At 42.7% G+C, this 21847-nt stretch overlaps 1 protein-coding gene across 13 annotated transcripts in view; it reads left to right on the forward strand.

Annotated features, from left to right (window-relative positions):
• NFIA (nuclear factor I A) overlaps window positions 1-21847 on the forward strand; it is a 249792-nt gene that overhangs the window by 209291 nt on the left and 18654 nt on the right. For 9 of the 13 annotated variants that reach the window (XM_062617526.1, XM_062617521.1, XM_062617523.1 and 6 more), the window contains 2 exons: window positions 2295-2460; window positions 10279-10370. In XM_062617526.1, coding sequence (XP_062473510.1) covers window positions 2295-2460; window positions 10279-10370 — 258 coding nt within the window. Of the gene's footprint in view, window positions 1-2294; window positions 2461-10278; window positions 10371-21847 lie in introns of those variants that run through there. The other 4 variants (XM_062617522.1, XM_062617532.1, XM_062617527.1 and 1 more) reach the window with 2 other exon arrangements.

Genomic DNA, 21847 nt, shown 5'->3' on the forward strand with positions numbered 1-21847 from the left:
TGATGCAGTGACCTTTCAGGTCCCTCCGCAAATGACTTTGCTGCATGTGCTGTAACCTTGGTGGAACCAGGGTTAACAAAATATGAAGGCAGAATAATTTTTATTCATTATTTTTGAAGTTCAGGGGAGGGGGGGGGGGGGAAGGAGCAGGAAAAGGGAGGGTGAGAAACAGATGTTTCAGATCAGCTAAGTTCATTAAAAAAAAAATACTGCCTTATAGCACTTTAGATCAAGTTGACCAGTACTTGAACTCAAGATGTTAGAAGTACAGTTTATTACGGTTTGTTATTTCTGTAAGAAGTTATCTTTCCCCCTTATCTCTATGAAAAATTAAGCAGAGTTCCAAAGCTTCAAATAACCATTTTCATATTTTTTTTTAATCAAATAAAGTGAATCATCTTGCTATTATTGCAATAGCATTCCGGTCAAATACAGAATGGATAAATTTTATGTAAATCAAATCTAGAATAATGCTCTGAATATTTCATGAAATGTAATGCATGTAACTTTTTCCAGCCAATGAAGTAATAACTGGCAAAATGACTGTTTCTCTCCTGACATACATACGATTGAAAGTGTTAATGAGAATTAGTTTAATTATTAGCAGCTAATTTATTACACTTATTTAATAAGCTATATTGTTCTCAGTGCTTTCCTTTCCCTAGCAGAAAAACTGACTCGACGTATTCCAGCCAGTACTGGCCTTGAATAATGTCTGCAATATGTTAGCAGATACATTTATGTCTAGACAACAAATCAATATAGTGCTTTTCTTTTTCCTTGAGTATTCATTTGCTTAATTTATCCCAAACCATTCAGCATTATGAACTGTTAGCACACTCACAATGAACATACAGCAGGGGTCTTCTTGGCAGGAAAGGGACCTAATTGTGAGACAAGATAGTGTTTGAGAGATGTCACTAATATATTAGTTTATTAAAGGTACTGGATGTTGGAAAAATAAATATCCCTGAAGGATTGCTTCTTGCTGCAAACACTAGTCACGGCAGTCTTTGAAGTCAGTAGGAGTGCTATTAAGTTAAATGCAGACGAATTTGGGTTTTATTTATGCCCAGAACTAGTTTTGCTCTAGCACAAGTGTGATTTGCACCTTTAAGGCCTTTCGTCAGTGCCAAAGCAGGTGAAATGAAAATCAGGTCCCAAGTGTTTGCCAATACAAGTATTCTGTCCCCAGTAATTCAGGCTAATAGAAACCCTAACAGGAATTAAAATATTATTTTCTTTAGCAGTACTTAGAATATGGATCTGTGTTTAAAGCTGAGCTTTTATCATCAGTGGAAAAGCCAATGTTCAGTGCCAGAAGAACTGCAGTGAGATCAATTTGTAGAGTGCTGTCGAAAGTGATCTCATCATTTTTGTCACTAAAATGGAACACCTCATTCACAGGCTGTCCTACTTTCTCTCTGTAATGGTATTTGGCATCTCTCTGTATGGTTTTCAAGTGTCCAGGCTGCGTTACATTTAAAATGTAAACTTCACAAGTTGGGGGAAGAGGAGGCATTTTTTTGAGCCTGCTTCTTGTTTTTGTGATACTTGAAAACACTTTCACTTGTGGACAGGTTTTTCTGGTGATTAATTGAAAGACCACACTTAGCTGAGCCCGTTCTGCCTGTGACTGACCACATCCCAGTCTAAAGGGAGGGTCGGTTTATTTCCCAGGGAGTAAAATGAAACAGTTCTAAGTTCAGTCGGTTTTCCATATGATCCTAATGGCAACTAAACTGTGAGCTGCACTATTACTAACTCAAAAGGGATGTGGGAGAGCAGTTACTTTAATATATATTCCTTCATTTTCCTGTAATAAGGTATCAGCATGACTTTTCAGAACACCAAAAATGCTTGGGTTTTCCCTTAATGAGCAGTATCTTTAAGAAATTTGCACTTGAGTCCTTGGCACTGATATCCTAAGGATATAACAGAGACACAAAACTGGGGGATTTAAGGGGTCAAAAATACTGCTGCAACCATCACTGAGCATGACTTAGTGGCTGCAGGAAATGTAAAGAGTAGCAGGATTTAACCCAGGGCAGTTCACACCAGCTGCTAACAGGACAAATGTTTAAAAGCGAGAATTTCCATAGTTCCACAAGGTTCACAGGGCTTGAGACTAAATTCCTTGAAGAAGCTGGAGAATTTGACCCAGCGCTTCCTTTGCCACCTCTCAAGTAACTGTAAATGTATTGCACATAGCTTTCAACTAGATTGTTATTACTGGAGGTTCCTAATAGCTGGTTTTTAGTATAATTTTTGTCTGTTTGCTTGTTTTTTGGCAGCCCAATGGTAGCAGCCAAGGCAAGGTGCACAATCCATTCCTTCCTACCCCAATGTTGCCACCACCACCTCCGCCACCAATGGCTAGGCCTGTGCCTCTGCCAGTGCCAGACACAAAACCTCCAACTACATCAACAGAAGGAGGGGCCACCTCTCCCACTTCTCCAAGTAAGTATAGACGCAGCGGGACCCAAGGGCTAACAGCAGCACTTGACGTGCTGCCATCACCTTCTATCGACTGTTAAGAGATGAGGACTGACTAGTTGTTGGGAAATAGGAGAGCTCTTTGCTCTGTATGAGGCAGACAAAACTCTGAGCTGCTTCTATATTAATGAGAAAAGAGTTAGCGTAAGGTTACAGTTTTATTTCTGACTTTGTTGCCATTTCACATAACCATGGATGACAGGAATCGAGGCCAGTAGCTGAGCTGTGACACAGACCTTGGACCTTTGGGATATGTTTTACTGTCACGAGGAGGCAAGTTGGTATCTCAAGTCAGTCTTTAGAGGATAGCTACTACATGGAAGTCAGACAGCTTCTCAAAAACATTGCTGCTTATACATACTGAGCTAAACTAGAAACTCTTCTGAGTTTACTCCATTTATAGTTCTTTGGGGAATAAGTCTTCCTAGATTAACCCAGACGTCTTTCCCTTATGACTTGGTTCCTGAGCCCAGCATTTTGGGCAAGAAGCTATGGTATTTTTTAGGCCCAGGGAGAAAGCTTTAATCCTTTCTCCACCACCCACACGGCTCCCGTATGCATTTTGTGTAGCCACAAGTCAAATATACAAATTCCTGGATACACACTTGGGGATACCACTTTGGACTCACTCTTCTGGGAAACAAATGTGATTCAGCTGGGTTTGATGCTTTCAAAAAGTCTGGATGTTCAGGGAGTTAATTGTGAAATGATTTAATGAAGCTATGCTCAAACTGACATTTAAAAACAAAAGGGAAGCTTTCAGTGCTTTAATGGCAACTGTAGGGGACTTGTTCCACAGTGAAGGGAGTCCAAATAACATCCACAAACAAAAATCAATCTAATCGAAAAAGCAAATCCCTTTGTGTGCTTTTCAAGCTTATTATTTAAATGCTATATGCAACCACTGCTTTGATGTGCAAAAAGGTGTTCACTATTCAGATCATGTGAAGCCTACATTTCTAAAGCTTCATGTACTGTTCAGGAGATTTGCACAGGTTCCAGGGGGTATCTTTAAAATCTGGTGGTTCTCGGAGTTCTGCATTGCCTTCTGCTCCATGATGGTGCATAACTGCAGACTCAGCAAGATGCTCTGGCTCGCTTTGAAATGAAAATGGGTTTTAGTATGAGACAGTCTGGTAAGATTGTGAACATGATCTTCTAGAATCAGGACTTCTAGAATTGATCAGCAGGTTTTTGTTGAGCTGTTGATTCATTCCCTCCCGTCTGCTCCTCTTTCTGACCTCAGGCCAACACTTGTGCTATCAGAAAGTCTTGACGCTTTCTAATGGAAGAACCTGTCTTTTAAGTCCTATCAATAATAATTCAGTGGTGGAATCTAAAAGGTTAATGTTTAGTCATAGTTATCACTGAGTGCAGTCAGCAATGCCTTTTTATTTCCTTGTCTTCAGAACCAGGAAAAATGAAACTAGGTCAATGTATATTTGTCATTACAGTTGTGACTCAGTTTACTGGCAGTGTCTGGTGTCGAAACGAAAAATTCCCAACATCATTTTAGCAGTAATCGTAATGATTTCTATGATACTGCGATCCTGTAAGCAACCTAAAACGTGTGTCTGGCCTCATTCTGAGCTGGCACCAAACCAGTTCGCAGACCATCACCCATCAGCTTGGGCTGGTCACTGTGGCTCAGTGCTCAGCAGACAGCTGCCGCATTAATTGGGAATCGAGGTTTTTCTCAAGAGCAGCCAGTTAATGGTATTTAAACAAAAGATTAGGGAAATAATTACTGTTTGTTAATTAGCTACGCTGATGTCTAAACATATAGTTCTGTACATATTCAAGGCGCGCATCTTCTTTTTGGTGAGGGTTTTGAATAATAGTGACTTGAGTGGTAAAGAAGCATATAATTTAATTTAGGGATAGATTTTACAGCAAAGTAGATTATAGGAAACATTTGCTAAGAAAAAGATATTACATGTACACCAAAGCTTTATGTGGCTGGCCACATCAAGAGTCAAACAAACTGAAGTTCCTAGCCTTGCAGGGAGAGAGAAGGGCCCACTGGACTCCATTTAGTGTGTCAATCAGGACCAACCCTCCATTTTTGCCCCTGTTTATTTTTTCCTTAACTAAATATTAGCCATCAAATAGCAAGTGCAGATTCACCAGAGTTTCATAAAAGCCACACAAAAAGGTGTTTTCCATGGTTACGGCTGCTCGAGTGCACCGGTTCTGGGAGTGTCGCTGGGTTATGGCTGGCTGCCCTGCAGAGCTTTAGGATATTGGAAAGTCACTTATGCAACAAAGGCAGGAGTGATGTTAGATTTTGGCCAGACTCTCTCCTTAGCTGTGTGGAGGCGAATGAAGCCCCCCCTGCCAAGGAAATGGAGTGAAAGGGGTTGGCATTTGCTCCATTCTCCTTCCCTTTTTTGGTCTAAGCAGAAAGCCCTCCACAGAAACAAAACGCAGTTACGGCCCTACCAAAAATTGGAATATGGCCCTCCTGAGGGGTGCCGGAGCCAGGAGCAGCTGTTCAATACAGCACAGCCTCCTGGGAATGAGAGCTAGAAATCACAACAAGGTGGTTAATGATTCTCAGAGCAATAGTGAAACTCTCCAGCTGTGACATTAACCAAAACATGAACATTAGTGCTGTCCAAGGAAGGAAGAGCCCCTGGAGATGCACACCGGGGATTTACCACTACTGGGTGGCCAGACATGCTCTGGGTGTTGAAAATTTCACATGCGAATCCCATCCCTTTGGAAAGCCAGCATTTTCCTCAGTGAGATGACACAATGGAGATGGGATTCATGAGGTTTGGGAGGGTTCGTTTTGCCTCTATAAAAAGCCGTTTCAACAGAACACATCCTTGATATCAGAAGCAGTCCCGAGATTATCTTATCTCTCATCTCTTCTTGATTTTGTTTGGTTTGTAACACATAACAAACATAGCACAATATTTTCTTGAACTTGACAGTTTCTGTGTGTAATATCTCATTGCCCAAAGAAAACACCACCTCTGCTACATGCCAGTTGGACGTTATCACTATCATAACTGAATCTGAGCTATGTTAGAATCTGTGGCCCTCATTCTGGTCCAGTGTCTAAGGTACTGCCCTCCCTGTACACCATGATTTTTAAAGAGCTTTTTAAAACTAAATATTGTTTCCTAAAGTTCAGAACTCTGCATGGGAAGAAACTTAGTTAAATTTTCCCTTCTTGGGCGGGATCATTATCAGTTAATGTCCCTTTGCACAAAGGAGCTTTTGTGTTAAACAGCATTTGTGTCAAGGTGAGAAGAACGGTCTTGTGGCTGTAGTACTGGATTCATAAGGCTCAGTGCTGGGTGCTGCATTTGGGTCACCACTGTGCAATGCTCATGCAGGCTTGCGGAAGAGTGGCTGGGAAGCTGCTTGTGGAAAAAGGACCTGGGGCTGTTGGTCAGCAGTGGCTGATCATGAGCAGCTTGTGCCCAGGCAGCTGAAAAGGCCCCCAGCATCCTGGCCTGTACCAGCACCAGTGCGGCAGCAGGACCAGGGCAGGGATTGTGCCCCTGTGCTGGGCACTGGTGAGGCTGCACCTTGAATCTTGTGTTCAGCTCTGGGCCCCTCACTACAAGAGAGACATTGAGGTGCTGGAGCGGGGCCAGAGAAGGGCAGCGGAGCTGGAGCAGGGCCTGGAGCACAAGGGTGATGGGGAACAGCTGAGGGACCTGGGGGGTTCAGTCTGGAGAAGGCTCAGGGGGGGATTTTATTGCTCTCTACAAGTGACAGGACAAGAGGAAATGGCCTCAGGTTGCACCAGGGGAGGTTTAGACTGGAGATTAGGAGTGATTTGTTCCCCAAAAGGGTTGTCAAGCACTGGAACAGGCTGCCCAGGGCAGTGGTGGAGTCACCATCCCTGGAGGTATTTACAACCTGTAGCTGTGGTGCTTGGGGACATGGTTTAGTGGTGGACTTGGCAGTGCTGGGTTAACAGTTGGATTCGATGATCTTAAAGGTCCTTTCCAACCTAAACAACTCTGTAATTCCATGATTCTATAATCAGATTGGATTTCTCTCCCTTTCTCTGCTATGCATTGACTGAGCACCCTCTGGGCAAGCTATTTTAGCTTTCTGTTCTCTTCTTTCCTCATCCATAAAAAAGAGGGTGATGACTGTATCATTTAATTTGTTAGAATTTGCAGTTCCCTCTCAGATGCTCGGCTGCAGGATGCATTGCAGTAGGAATTGCTCTATTGCACCATGTTCCTCCAGTTAATTCTCTTGCTACAACTCCCCAGTGGCTAAACTGACTTCTAGTCCTCTGTGAATGAGTAGAGCTCTTCATATCAAGCACAGGTCCCTGTCATCTTGGTCTGTAAAAGAGTGGTGCATTAGGTTATCGCTCCAAATCATCTTTACCAACCAGAAGTCTATCCTTTTAATACAGAACTGTCTGATAAATGACACACTCCTATACTTAAGATAAATTATTTCAGGAAAGTATATTTTAAATTAACATTCTCCTACTGCAAGCAACTTTAAAATACATGACATTCCCAAAACTGTTTGTTTGTCTTGTCTTTCATACAATTTCTTGCCATTTTGGCTAAATATCAAAGCTGTCTGTGTGAGCAAATGTTCTTTCTCCGCCAGCTCCTGCTTTGCTTGTTCCTGAAGTGAAGCATCATAGCAAATTTGTGGCATCACATTCATTTCCTTGGCTATGGGCTATGATGTTGCAAACAATACTTAGTGAATTCCAGTAGCAGAAAGACCAGGCTGGGCAGGAAGATGTTTCTATTCAAGCCCAATGGGCCAGCTATCGTATACTGTAAACTAGTGCAGATCTAGGCAGTTCCCATGGAGCAAAGCTGATAAAGATGATGAGAGATCTGCCTAAGAGACCTGGCTTCTGTTCCTTTCCATGCTTTGGCTTTTCCCTTTGCTAAAAAGGAGTTTGAAGATCCCACCATAAGCTCAGTCCCTGCATACTATAACATAATATGACTCAGTTTAACTAGTGAGAGCAGTTTGCCTCATCCTAATCTAAGAACAGAGTAGAGGATCAGAAGCCCTGAGACTTCCAGGAATCCCACCTCCATGTCAAACAAGGGTATCTAGATGAAGACAGTAAGATATGGCTAGAAGCTGTGTTGGTGATGGTGTAACCAATACTCAGTAGTGCTCCCTTTTCTGAACCAAATTTCACTATAACAGGAGTCACTGCTAATATGTATTCCATATTATGAATATTAATTTTCTGAGCCAAAATGGCCCCTTACTATCCACAAACCTCTCGTGGCATTTTACAGTCAAGTGGGACTAGCATCTTGGGAGAATCCACTGTAAAGCCTGCTCTGCATATATGTAGTTTTGGTGCTCTTCACTTCTTGGCTCTAGCAATGTAGTTATAGGACCTTGAGGAAATACCAAGCTGACATCCGAGTATTTTCAGAAAGGAAGTTAAACATAGTTTGGAACATTACCGAAGGTATACATAATAATTCACCCTGCAAGGTTTGAGGGGACTTTTGTGCATATTAGACAGTTTTCAAATGCGTTAGGATTTTTGTTTGAACAGAGAAGCCATTTAAGACAACGTTCTGATGGTTTCCCTTTGATTTCCTACCAAATATCACAGCAAAAGAATCTGCCAAGAGGGAACTGCAAACAAGATCTTGAGTTCCTTCCCTTCTGAGTAGAACTTACCTGCTCCAAGGGATTAAAGGGCCTCTCCACTCATCCTGCTTCCTTAAAAGTAGACCAGAAGAACAGATGTTTGATTTTTGAGCTTTAAGTTAATTTTCCCTGCTGCAAAAGGAATTTTTACTCTTGCACAGCATCAAGTTCATTACTTAGTTGAAAAGAAAACCTCACCGTAAGACAGTACAGAAGAATCTTCGTACATGGCACTAGAAACAGATATATACCCTTTGCAAATGTGTGTCTTCTTTGACTTATTAAGCAAGTTAACATGGTAAAAAGGCAAAGAGAACATCTCACCAAATCTGCTCAGTTCATTTCTTCCTTGATTCACAGATAGGAGTAACAACACCGGTGTACCTGTTCATACTCTGATATGCAAGCTGTAATTTGGAAGGATGAATTTGTGCACTTAAAACTTCCTTTAAACCTTTGTGAAGGGAAGGTGTTCCTTGTGTGATTTTTGCAAGTATTAGCAAAGCCTTAGCTTTTAGGAGAGAAGAGCTCACCTCACCAGAAACAACTGGGAAGAATTCATTCTCAGGAGTCAGCAAAACTGAAACGAAGATATGCAGTTCCTGGGGTGAAGCTGTCTGATATAATTGTAAGAATTAGGAGGCATCATGAGACATTTGTGAGACCTGGGTAGAGAAGGAAAGGAAGGATGTGTTTCTGCATGCTCATAGACTTGGGAACTCCTTGCCAAAGGGAGTTTGAACCCACGTTCGCATGGGTTCAAGTGTAGATTGGGCATTCATCAGTACAAAATCCCTTGCAGGCCATTAAATATAGGGAGTCCCTGAGATGCAAATAACCAGAGGGTGGAAAAGAACATGAGAAAGTAAATATGTGACCTGCTTTGATTGTCCCTTGTTCATCTGCTTATGGCCTCTGTAAGAGAGAGGACAGTGGATAAGGTGGAGCATTGGTCTGACTTAGTACAATGTTAAACCAAAGGCTTCGCCAATGTAATGCCTCTTCACCAAACTTTTTTGCCTTCAGAAAGGCAACAGGGTTTCATCTACACAGACAACCCAGTGTCTTCTCCAACTCTCAACTCACTCTATTTTTCTGTAACGTTGGGGCCTGAACATTATATTTAGCCTGACTGGAATTTGGCAAGTAACTTTCCTTTTAACATTGTTTTTTGTCTCTTCATTGGACAGTTAGATTGTCTGGGGATTTTATTCAGCAGAATGCATTCCCATAAATATATTTAAAATAGACAGAATCACTGTTCGTATTTAGGCGTCTATTCAGGCTATTTGAATTTAGATCTGAACACGCAAAAAAACTGAACAAGGGAGAAGATTGCATGGGGGATTTTCAAATGAGAGGAAGCCTAAAAATGCATTGAAAGCTTTTGGATGTGGAAGGACGTGGCATTGTGGACAGTTGCAGTGGAGAATATAATGCAACAATAAAATCATTAAAGTACTTCAAGTTTGGAAGTAATCTGGGTTCTTGGCTTGCATTGCATTTAATAGCTTTACATTTATGGGAGCCACTCCAGTTTTTAAAGGCAGCTCCAGCCTTCAGACTGATTGCACTTACCACCCCAGTGAAACTGCAACCCATTAATTTTTTACCGAAAGGATCTTCCTAGTTTGTCAAACACATCAAGTGAACATTTTAGAGAGTGCAGACCACAGCAGTATGAAAACCAAAACTTTATATGGAGAGAGAAAATGCTGGTTTAGCATGAAATAAGTGTCTGGTTCTGTTCATAATTTCATTGCCGTGCAAATCTCCATTAAAACCAGAGGTACCAGATACTCGAACAGTCAGGCAATACCAGGACCTACAGAAGTCGCTTGGGCTATCCCGTCACGGAAAGGCCTGCAGTGGTTTTCCTCCAGGATGGAGAACAGCACAGGGGACCCCATCACCCCTCTCCCTGAGCACAGCCATTGCCGTCCTGCCTGGCAAGGAGCAGCCCAGTCCCCTCCGTTTATACCCCCATCATTAAGACCAAACCTTTCCAGTGTCTAAACCCAAACTCTCGCTCTCTAAAACGTTCGCACATTTCTATGTTAAACATCTGCTTAGGTGGCTCTGAGACAGTGTGTTTTGGTGTTGTTCGTGTGCAATCTAGTGCCGCTTCCTCAACGCATGTGTCCCTTCCCTTCACAGCCTACTCGACACCCAGCACCTCCCCCGCAAACCGATTCGTCAGTGTTGGACCACGGGATCCAAGCTTTGTAAATATCCCTCAACAGACTCAGGTGGGCCGCTTTCGACTTCTCTGTATGCCTGCAGCCTCTCCTCCTTCTTCAGTGTGTACTCTAACGTGTCCCCGCGGAGCCAAGCTGCATTGCCGCTGTCACTTCACCCACATGGTCTCAGTAACTACAGCGAAATGTCACTTGCAGTTTGTTTTGTCTGTTGTGGTTTTTTTTTGGGCTTATGTAGTAATAATGCTGCTTTCGTAACTGGAACGAGCGCTTTTGCTTGCTAAGGTATTGGCTTCTAGTTCCCCCCCCCCCCCCCCTTCAAGGACTGGGTTTTGCAAAGACTTTTGCTCCAACCTCTAGCCAGTGCATTCCATTGCATATGCAACAGAAGCTCAGAGAGAGCCATCAGGTAACAGCACACCTTAGTCCCCCAGCAGATACAAGGGGAGACTGCTCCAATGACTTCCATGTAAAAAAAAAAGTCAGGCTCAAAGTCCTGGTTGGCCATCTGCATGGTGGGCTTTGAGCGAGCAGGAGATTTTATAATTGAGAGCACATCTGTTTCCTTACAGAAAGAGGGAAAAAAAGTCCAGTCGAGGCAGGCCTATAAAGCTGGGTTAACTGAATTCATAGTCCTGCTATGGTCAAATCAGAAGCTCAAGTAAACATTTGTGTTTCTTTAGGAGAAGGACGAGGTTTAAATGTGCCTTTTTTCCAAGCTGTATCAAATTCCCAGGGTCGATTAAGAAAATAGTTGTTGGCAGTTTTGTTAGCAGCTAATTTGAGCCAGATGTGGAAAAAATTAAGTCTGTGCTTAATATCACGTTATCATGGGGGAGAAGATATAAAGAAGTGAGCAGGACTAGTGCTTCAGGACCATGTAGTTTGAACCGATTGCTCGACTCTGTTACAGTTCTGTTAAAGGGCAACAGCAAGAAGTATTTGTAATTTTGTTCTGAGCTGGTTGAGATGACTAAAAAGTGGTAATTCAAATAATTAGGAAACTGGGGAGTATTGCTCTTGGCTCTTGTAAGTTCTTACCTGCATCTGAATAATTAGTGTACAGATTAATGGCTCTCCCATGTCACAGTCCAGGATACGCATGAAGACAGACTCCTCGTTGTGATGGCTTAAGCACCTGTGCTGTCAATGAAACACAGGTCACTCATTCCCAAAGATTTTCAGTTCACAGGGCTGCAACCAGATGCCTGGGAACACAATGTGTTTTCTTGCTATCTGTTCTTTGTGTACGATTTGTTAGGGGCTTTAGTTTATAGCTCTGTCGACAGCACAGGTTAAACTACCTCGAATCTCAAACCCTCGCTGCATTAAATAGGGTCAGAGAAAGTACACCAGCAGCACAGAGCAGGGTTTTAACCCATCAGGTTCTGATTTTTGTTTCATCCCTTAACGAAATGCAGCCTGCACCCCACTTTTCAGGCCTCTTCCTTTATTTGTTTCATGTCCGTGACAAGTTTTCGTGCGCTTTCCCATTTTAACTGTATTTCTCCAGTCGTTTTGAAAACAACAGGAATACACAGCAATACACTGAAATCGGGAAGCAGGAATGTTAAGATATACTGTTAAAGTCCTTAAGCATTTGGTCTTTTCCTTCATAGCTCAGGAAACTTGAAACCCTTTGGAGAATGCTACTTACCTTTTCCAGAAGGCTTGAAAACCTCCTAGTTGGTAAATTGATTATGTAGTAAGGCACAACAGTATTAAGTCTCCAAAATACTGTAAACCTACTTGCATCCTGCAGCCTAGGTTTCCCAGATAAGTTTGTTGACTGTAAACTTTTATCCTCTTTATTTATGACTTAAATCATTTTAAAGTGCTCTAGCCTTACCTTAAGTGCTTCTATGTAATGCAGCATAGTGAATAACAATGCTGTACAGTGAAAAACAATACTCAAGCACAGCTTTCAATTAAAGTCAAGCACGCTGCAGTGGGTAAGGAGACTGACTTCCAGTCTCTGACTCCAGCTGCATCTCCATGCTTCTATCCATCATTACACCACCACAACCCACTTGATACTAAATATATAATTTATCAGTGAAACTCACTACTTATTCATGAAACAACTCTGAAGTTGACTGTGTTTTAAATCAGAGAAGTGAGGTAAAAACACTTAACTGCAATGATTTGGGATTTACTTAGCGTTCCTCTACACAAAGACATGCTTTTGTACTCTTTTTGCAGGGCATTAGTGTGTAGGACGATCATTTAGGATATTTTCAAAATGAAAATATAAAAACTCATAGGACTGTGTTATTAAAAGCAGCTGGGATGGCTGCTTTCCATCAGGAGTTTTATAGTACCTTCAAAATCAGGCTAAGAAATGGGTCCTGAGGACCACTAACTGCCAGGCCACACAGCTCCCTTAGACAGGAGGAAGCAGTGAACACTCTGAGCTTCTGAAAGTCAAGTTTAAATATAAAGGTTAAGCAACTCTTTACTGCTGAAACAGCAAAATAAAAATGAAGACTCTCTCTGAACCTCTGCTTTTTTATTACTGCAGCCCAGGTACAAGCTATAAGAAAACATGATGCTCAGCTTCCTGGTGGTTCTGATTTTCTCTACCAATTGGCAGCTCATCTGACTGCAGGCACTAGTTACACATCATCATCATTAGTCTTAAAATGCTGCAGAATTGAGTCTGTGCACAGGGATGTGACAGTGCCATTCAGCAGAAGTCACATTTCCCATACATGGGCATTCACTGAACACTGGAATAAAATCACAGACAAATGTACATGGCAGGGTTTGAGCAAGAATCGTTCTGTCCTGGGCTGTTTTTAAACAACCAAAAACCAGTACATGCCTTTCTTAATGCACATTATAAAAATTAGCAGTAGACATTTCCATTAGCAGCATGTTCTGATTTAGGTCACACTGCTTCACATATAATCCCTTAAAGGAATTATATAGAATTTCTATAGCATTTTATTTAGAAAAAGGCTGCCTTCTTGTGTCAACAAATCAGGACGACAACTCCATGACAGAAGAGACCAGGAAATAAACTGATTGAAGTCAGTAGTTCTGATTCAGTAGCAAAAGCCCCAAAAGGGCTGTTGGCTTTGTGTTGGTTTAGCTGGTTTGGTTTTTCATACACTGCCTCTGCTCACCCCATCCATCACTCTGCCACTCCCGCGGCTCACCACATCATTGTCCTGCCTTGGGGGGGTATTTGAATCTAAATTCCTGTTTGAGCTATTAGAAGAAGCACTTGACTTGGCATCCTCTGTCTATGTTGACAAAAAGGCACAGGTGTGGTAACCTTTGCTTGATAAATCATTTACTTTTGCTACTTGACTCGCAAGCAATATGGGGGCATCAGCTTTTTAACTGCCTTTTCCATATGCAAATCAGAAATACAGTATGCCTGGGGTACACAGTCTTTAGTTTCAAAAGCAAGCTGGTCTAGATACCTCATGACTAAGTAATAGATACTTAGTCTCTCATATTGCCGAGGACTTCTAATAAGGAGAGCAGCAGAGGAATGGGAAAGTACCATCACATTAATTAGGGACTAGCCTATCAGTAGCAACCACACTAATAAAGAATAAAGGGTTCTCAGTTTTGGCTGGGGTTTTTTTTTCCTAACCAAGTGATAAAAGTAATAGTGAAACACAGGATATGTGCTCAGAGTGCGTGCAGCTGGTAACACTAAACTAGCAGCCTGTTCTTTGTGACCAGAGTTTGCGTTGTCACTCGCCCCTCTAAACGGTGTTTGCGCATCTCTAATGCCCTCACTTTGCTCTATAGTACAAAATTCCTTTAGGGATCAGTGTGCTGTATTCAGTGCTGCAGCACCACTTCGCACTAAGCATTGTTTACTAGGCTGTGTCCTGTTTGCCACCTACTTACCCTACATCTTCCTGGAAATTGTACTTTGGATGCTAAAAACAGCTCCCGAGCAGCACATGCCTGCTCCATCGAATCACTCCTACCTGCCAGGAGCCCACGTGCTTCACACAGTAAGGTTATGAGGATGCACAGAAACTGCCTCCCAGTGCAAGCAGCCAGGCAGAGGATCAACTGCTTTGCCACCTGTGAGAAACTAAATGGGTTTCTTCTCTGCTGAAGAGAGAAAGTGTATAATGCACTCTCTTGACCAGGAAAAAATCCCTCTCTCTGATGTAATCATGCTTTATCTCAGATCCATCCCAGTTACTTTCTAAAAGTTAGTTGTAGTGCAAACCCAAATATTTATTCCCTTGTCTTTCTCTAGGAAAAGATAAAACTCTATTCTAAAATTCTGTTTTAAAATAGACTGTTTACAAGGGCCTGTAGGGACAGGCCAAGGGGAATGGCTTTAACCTGCCAGAGGGGAGACTGAGATGAGCTCTTAAGCAGAAGCTCTTCCCTGTGAGGGTGCTGAGGCGCTGGCACAGGGTGCCCAGAGAAGCTGTGGCTGCCCCATCCCTGGCAGTGTTCAAGGCCAGGTTGGACACAGGGGCTTGGAGCAAGCTGCTTTAGTGGAAGGTGTCCCTGCCTGTGGCAGAGGCTGGAGCTGGATGAGCTTAAAGATCCCTTCCAACAAAACCTTTCTACAGTCACATCATGGATAACAAGCCAAGTCTTGTCCTTTCACACTTTCCCTGGTAGGGCTCTAAAGCCATCCAGCTACAGCGGTGCTTTAGATAGTGTTCATCCTTTATAACACAAAACAATTAAAACAAAAGGGCCATAACTTATCTAGCACAGTGCAATAAAATGTTAAGAAAAACCTCAAGAGTCAAACAAGCTTATCGAGGCAACAAAACATGTATGGGAACCAGGAAGCTCAGAATCACAGCCGTGCTCTTGCTACCAGCCTGATAAAGGCCGGGTACAAAGCGTACACTGCAAAACACACCTATAAAAGAATAGTGCTGCCCTATAGTAAGTTGGAGGAGAATTACTAAAGTTTAGCAAAATGTATGTGGTATAAGGAAATCGCTAACTTCTTTAGATCTGCTACTGCTCTCTGCCTTTCCTGAATTAGACAGTAGTATCTTTGTAGCTGTTTCTTTAGGCTTTTATTTATCTCTAAAAAAACACTTTATGCCTCAGGTGCGAATACAAACCTAATCGTACAATCCCTTTCTTTTCAAAGAGACAAGTCAAAGGCTGTTTTACTTCCCCACAACCCTTTTAGAAAGCGAGGGGCAACCTGCAGTTTTTCACTGGCAGTACTTTAAAACAAAGGGCATGGGGAAAAAAAATGAGCTTGATGCTGTGTCCTGTAGGTTAGCAGATGTGAGCTCTGTCAGACCAGGGAGGGAGGCAAATTCCAGACTGGATGATCCTTCTGTGATAACAGCCAGTCACTGCTGCCCAGACACTGAATGTGGAGGAGCATGGCGCAGGTGATGCCCCTCACCGTGGCTGCAGGCAGTGGGCAGTGGGAAGCAGTCTCGCAGGTAGCAGGGCCCCAAAGCACACAGGATTCATATAGATCAAAGCCAGCACCTTGCACAGGAAGCTAATGCAGCTCCTCCAGAGCTATCACTCCTGCTGCCGAAACCGCGTAGCTGCTTTGTGCCCAGGTTCCATTGCCACCCTATGGAAGAAAGAAACCAGTGCACACAGTTTTTCTTATGACCAGTAAAACACGTGCCTCGCTTCACAGGGCTTTTCCATTTCTGCTTCTCGCTGGTCCCCCACCACAGTGCCCTGCCCTTTGCACTGTCAGAAAGGGACACAGAGCTGCCAGGATCCCGCCCAGCTCATGTGGATGTGCTTTATTAATGGGTACCACAAGCTGCCTGTCCTTTTCTGCCTCAGCTCCCTTCTCTCTCGTGTTTCCCAGCACTGCAGCCTTGCTCTGCTCAGACAGGCAGCACCTCCTGGCCCGCGGGGAGGAAGCATAAGGTCAGGATTTCCTGGTATTGCTGCCGTGTGGCAGTTCGTGCTCAGGAAAAGTGGCTTGTACATGGCAGCGGACGTGCAGAGAACATGAGAGGCTGCAGGAACAAGATCAGGCCTTTTATTTTGGGGGTTCTGAGCAGAACTATTTATAAGGCAGGTCAGCACTACTTATTGCTTAGGTTCCTGCCCAGGGTAAGAATACTTAACCTCGAGGCTGAGTGCACTTGTGTTTGAGCGTGAATGAAGATGAAGAAGGCTAATTTGGAAGTATTTGTTTAAATCAGTGCAGCCCCCTGAGAATTACATATTCCATAAAGTAACCTCCCTAGGCCAGCATGCATGGCTTTGGAAGAAACCCAAGCTGCAAAGCAATTCTAAGCAGAGACTTGACTGCCCTTCGGCCTATAGAAGCAAACTTAGTGGCAGGTTTGCATGCAGGAATAACATCTCCCTCAGGTAAAGCACAGAAACTAGATATAAAAATGCTGGTTTCGGGGTGTAGGACTGCTACTTCCTAGAGCTGCTGAAGCTAGAAGGATCTTTCTGCTTCCAAACCCAGCAATGGTTCCCACATCAGCAGTGGGAAGCGAGGGTTGCTCTCCTCTGTCACCCAAAGGACCACCTGAAATTTAGGTTGCTCCTGAGCCTATGTGGGCCCTATACCCTCATGGGTGACTTTCCCACTAGACATTTACAATGCACATAAAAAATGAGAGATCCAAAGCAAGAGACCAGAAACAGAACCCTTAAAATAAACATTTGAGCATGTGAAAAGATAAAGTTGCATATGTGCCCACTTAATCTATAGCAATTGCCTGGGCTGAAGGCCACTGATGAGCCCACTAGATGGGCTCTAGTGGGCTTGAGCCCTATGATGCCGACAGAAAGTTTTGATCTGTGAGCAAAAAGCGGTTTGCTGCAGAACCAGTGGCACTAAGCTACTGATATGTGATCTGAATGTTGGTGCTGTCTTTCATCTTCCACCCTGGAAGCAGTATAATGGTCTGATGTTGAAGGTGGCCTGGTGACAGCTCTAAAAGTGTAGAATAAGTCTAGAGAGTGTGCAGAGAAATGCAGTGTCTCTGTCGAGGATCAGCAGGTCTCAGATATTGGGAAGCTGAAAGAAGGCTTCAGATCCTGCCTTTGCTTTGTGTTTGGGCATACTAAACTCTTCCCTTTGGTTGAAATTAGTCAAGCAAATGTTGGCTGAAGCCTTCACTGCACTAAAATTGATGTGGTTCCACCATGATGGGAGCAAAGAGCCCGCATGCAGTCATGGCGCTCTTGATGTGTCCCTGATCACATAATAGCTCCATAGCCACACTTTCCCAGTGCAGCATGAATGTGAACGTGCTGCTCTGATCACAGTTGCTAATGACAGTCCAGAGTGTGCTCCACAGAGAGGAGATACAAAGGTGACCAGAAATCAGGGTCACTCCCCAGCTCCCATTCCCATCACTGCCTGCTCAGCTCAGCGCACAAAGCCCGTTTAATTGAGCTTTTGCACAGAGGGGCAGTATGAAATTTCACTCTCAGATCAGCTCTTAAAAAGCAGCAGTGAACAGTAGACCTCAAGAAGAAAGCACATATTGCACTATAAAGGTAAAGATTCATAGAAGACTTCCCAGGACCATCATGTGGCCTTAGCTTCAAAGTGGGTTGGAGCCAAATCAATCCAGAAATGCCTGGGTTAGTCCTCAGCAGGGGGGATCCTTTTTCCTGTGCTTTTTCTCCCTCCCCCTTGCAGGCTCTGCTGAGCAGTTCAGACTTTTTTTTGTGGAATCTCACACTAAGCATCCTATTTCCAATAGATATTACATACAATTACTTCCAATGGACATAGACGAATTTTCCGATCTAAGCAATTAAAGTTATTGCATTTTTTCCCCTCTCCTTACAATAAACAGGAAGCCTGTGCGTAAGGAACCCTTTCTGTGGGTTTTATGGCCATTACTTATGCTCCACAGTGGGGGAGATGAGAGAGAAGAAGTAAGCGTGGGCCTGGTGGGAAGAGTTGGCAAATGCAGAAATATGATGAATGAGCTGGAGAGATTTAATTTCTTACTAAATTCTCTACAAGCTGTGTAACCTTTCTTTAGCTAAACAATTACTCTAAAAGGCAATGATTTTCTGTGTTTTCATTGAAAAGTCTTCATACTAACAATGGCCTATGTTCTCCTTCTTGAAGAACTTCTGCCAAAAACCAGTTTTCTTTTTTCCATTCAGCAGGAAACTTTCTTTTATTTTTATTTTGTCAATCTCCTATTCCCCGCTAACATGGATTTACAAGGCCTACCACTTACTGCATGGGGCTGAGAAGAAGCTTCCCCTCAGGCCAAATCATTTTGGTCCATCTCCTTTATAGGGATTCTTACGTCTTCCTCCCAAGAGGAGTGCAGCCACTGTCAAGAGACATAATACCAGACCCAAGTGACCATTTAAGCTGACAAAAGTGACAGTTCCTATGTTCAGGTATAGAGTCTATAGAAGGGAACCCCCAGATTTGTTTTTCAATGGACAAGCAGCAGGTCTTGCTGTTGTGGTGGGTGCAGTCAAGACAGGGAGCAGACATTGACTTTGGTGTGGTCGGGGAGAGTGTCATCACATCTTTAAATTGGGGCCAGTGCGATTAAACCGGAGTTGGTGCTGAGGCACACTGAACCATAGGGTCCTGTGACCAACTGGAGTATTGTAAGGTCTTTGGAGATGCAGCATGGCAGAGCACTTTCCTCCTGCAGAGCTGCACGTTTGTGCAGATAGACACAGGCATAAGTACACACACAAATCAAACAAGCATAAGGCAAGATTATAGTTATGTGCCTCTTACTGCTTTGACTTGACTTGGCCGATTTCCTGGCCACCCCACGCCCTCCCCAACCTCCACTGCAGATAATGCTGTATTGGATTAGTCTGCCTCGCTGCTGCATCAGGTCCCAGATCGATTTATTGACTCTGTCAGAGTGGCTAGTACAGTAATTGTTACAAGAGCAGAATAGAAAGCAAGAATGTGTCCACATAAAATATAAAAATGACGTTTTGTTCATTCTTTCCTCTTTTGCCCTATAGATCTTTATGTGTTTACACAGTGGAGAGCACTTTACTTAAGTTAATCAGCTCCTTCTACATTATTAATTGCGACAGTTAGGGTGCTACACGGCGGCAAACGTATTATTGAAAACATTGATCTCACGCTCACGGTGTGGACCCGAGTAGTTTTGTATTCCTTCCCTTCTTTTGCAACTGCTTTAGGGTACTATCAAGTCACATTTCCCTGACTGACAATACACCATCGATACCATCGATTTCAGAGAGGGGCAGAGAGATGCACATGAGAAACGAAGGAGTGCGCAGAGATCCAGCGCATTCCGTAGGCCTGGAAAGGGGTTGTTGGAAGTTGGTAATCACAATAATTACATGCCTGGCCTGATTTCTCTGTTCTGTGAAGAGTAACAGTTGAAGGGCTGAAGTTTTCCAAGTGCTTAAGATCTTCAGGGATGGCACAAGGAGACCTTTGGAAATGTGTGCAGAATGTATACCCTTAAAAGAACAAAAGACATGCTGACTTTTTACAAGGGTTTTGGAAGTGCCTTTGAAAGACATTTCATGAAAGTTCAGCTTTCACAGCTCATACCTAGATGAGCTCCATAAATTCCACACAGCCTGACAAACTCCAGTAGGTGTCACGTGTGACCTGGATGGAAAAGGTCAGCAGCTGAATTTATGGCTTTTGCATTTACTGGAACATTAAGATTTTTGCCAACTGCCATATATACGTTTTAACAATTCTGCAATCAAAGGATTAGGACCACAATCTACAGTGAAGGTCAAAAATGAAAGGCCACAGTCCCTACATCCTTCCCAGTGGACAGGCATTAAGCTACCTCTGTTCTAAGAATCACCTTTGCTTAATGGCCCTAACACGGAGGTCAAGGAATAAATAAGCTCCAGAGGTGAACACCTTGAAGAATAGACTGTCTTGCTCTGAACTTAAGGCTACATTTGATAAGAAGGGACCAAAAGATGAGAAGCCATTTCTTAATGGAGAAGGACTCCCCAGATTGCAGCAGATTTCATGTTCCTGAGAAAAAGAGCATCTCTTTCCCTAGTGCAGGACTGTACTACAGAAATAAATAGCATACAGGGGAAGGATCGGAGCTTCAAAATCCCCCAAAGGCATCAAAATGACTTCAATTTTGTTAATACCTGTTTATATTTTAAATTTAACAAAGGGATCTGTTTTTAGTGAGGGTCACTGACAGCACACCAAGTTGTAGCTTTCAATCTTTACCTGTTTTAGTTCAGAACAACCAAAGATATCATCTTGATTTAGGTGTTTGGTTTTATTGTGCTTGAACAGAGGTGGAACTGGAAAAGTAATCCAAAACTAGGATTAAATTAAAAAGATCTAACAAAAATCAAGAGGCTAAACATGAACACATCTTATAGGCTTAAAACTACATAGACTTTAGTTACTTTGGTTATTAATACTCAATTTTGAAAACAGTACTGACACTATAATCATAATATTTTCAGGCATATTCGCTTTCATGACCCAACTCACACCTCGTCTAGACAAATACTAGTTGTTGCACACGAAGAGGTGCAGCTAAACACATTGCAGAAGCCAATGAAATGTAATTTTGAGCTATGAGTAACAAAAATGACTACCAGTAAAATGTAGCCCCTTTTGAGGCAGAACAGAGTAATTTCTGCATTGCTTGGAGCAGCCTCATACAACTTTTGTGCTTTTGCTGTAACTACATCTTTTTAAATATGACAACAGAAAAGACATAATCTTAAAAAAAAGGGACAAAGTTAGGTATGGAATTTGGATGTGGGGTTGGGTTTTTCATCCTTACATGTGCCAAACAATGCGATTTGAGATTTCGCAGGAACACTTTTACACATTATGTTCGTTTGCTCTTCTCCTTTTTTTTTAAGGACTTTCTTTTAGTGTTTTGGGTTAAAACTGTGTCTGTGAATCTCTGCTATAGGACCCGACTGTGCATTTACTGAAGTCGATGAGAGCAGGAGATGGAAGATTTGGTATCAGCAGGAGTTTGTTTTAGAAATACAATAGTATTTCCTTTAGTTATGCTTGTATCTTGCTTGTATCTATGCACAGTAAACCAAACCTAGTCTTTTCAAAGAAAAAGGTTGAAATTCACATTTTCTTGATGGGGAGGGCTTACAGTGAGGTCATCATCTAGAGTTTCTATTTTGTGGCTACAGGTATTATCTCTCAGTGACTCCAAAGCAATCTTCCTTGATGCAGAGATAGGTTTAGTTTAGGGGTTTTCCCAGTTTGCTGGTCCTGTAGGCTAAATCTGAAAGTGTAGGCCAGGTTATGTTCCATCTGGTTCATTCCCAGCAATGGAGGCTCCACAGGATCCTTATAAACTTGTCTTCCTGACAGTAGTAACAAGGGCAGAATTTATCCCAGTAGTGGGAACTGCTTTATCCGTCCCCTTGATGTTGCATGAGTCAAAGCAAAGTTCAGATTCTTCTCCTAGAGGCTTTTCAGGAATAGAAGGAGTAAAACTAGTAACATCTAGAAAAAAGGGGGGAGAGAAGAAACGGGAGAGAGCTGTAATTCTCCATACAATGGAGCAGCTTACTTACTGAGTACAAAGAGCCACTTCTACACAGCCTATTTTCAGAGGAAAGCCTCA

This window comes from Pezoporus occidentalis, unplaced genomic scaffold, assembly GCF_034315485.1.
Source record: "Pezoporus occidentalis ecotype Australia unplaced genomic scaffold, CSIRO_AGI_Poc_V1 ctg198, whole genome shotgun sequence".
NCBI classification, from domain to species: domain Eukaryota; kingdom Metazoa; phylum Chordata; class Aves; order Psittaciformes; family Psittacidae; genus Pezoporus; species Pezoporus occidentalis.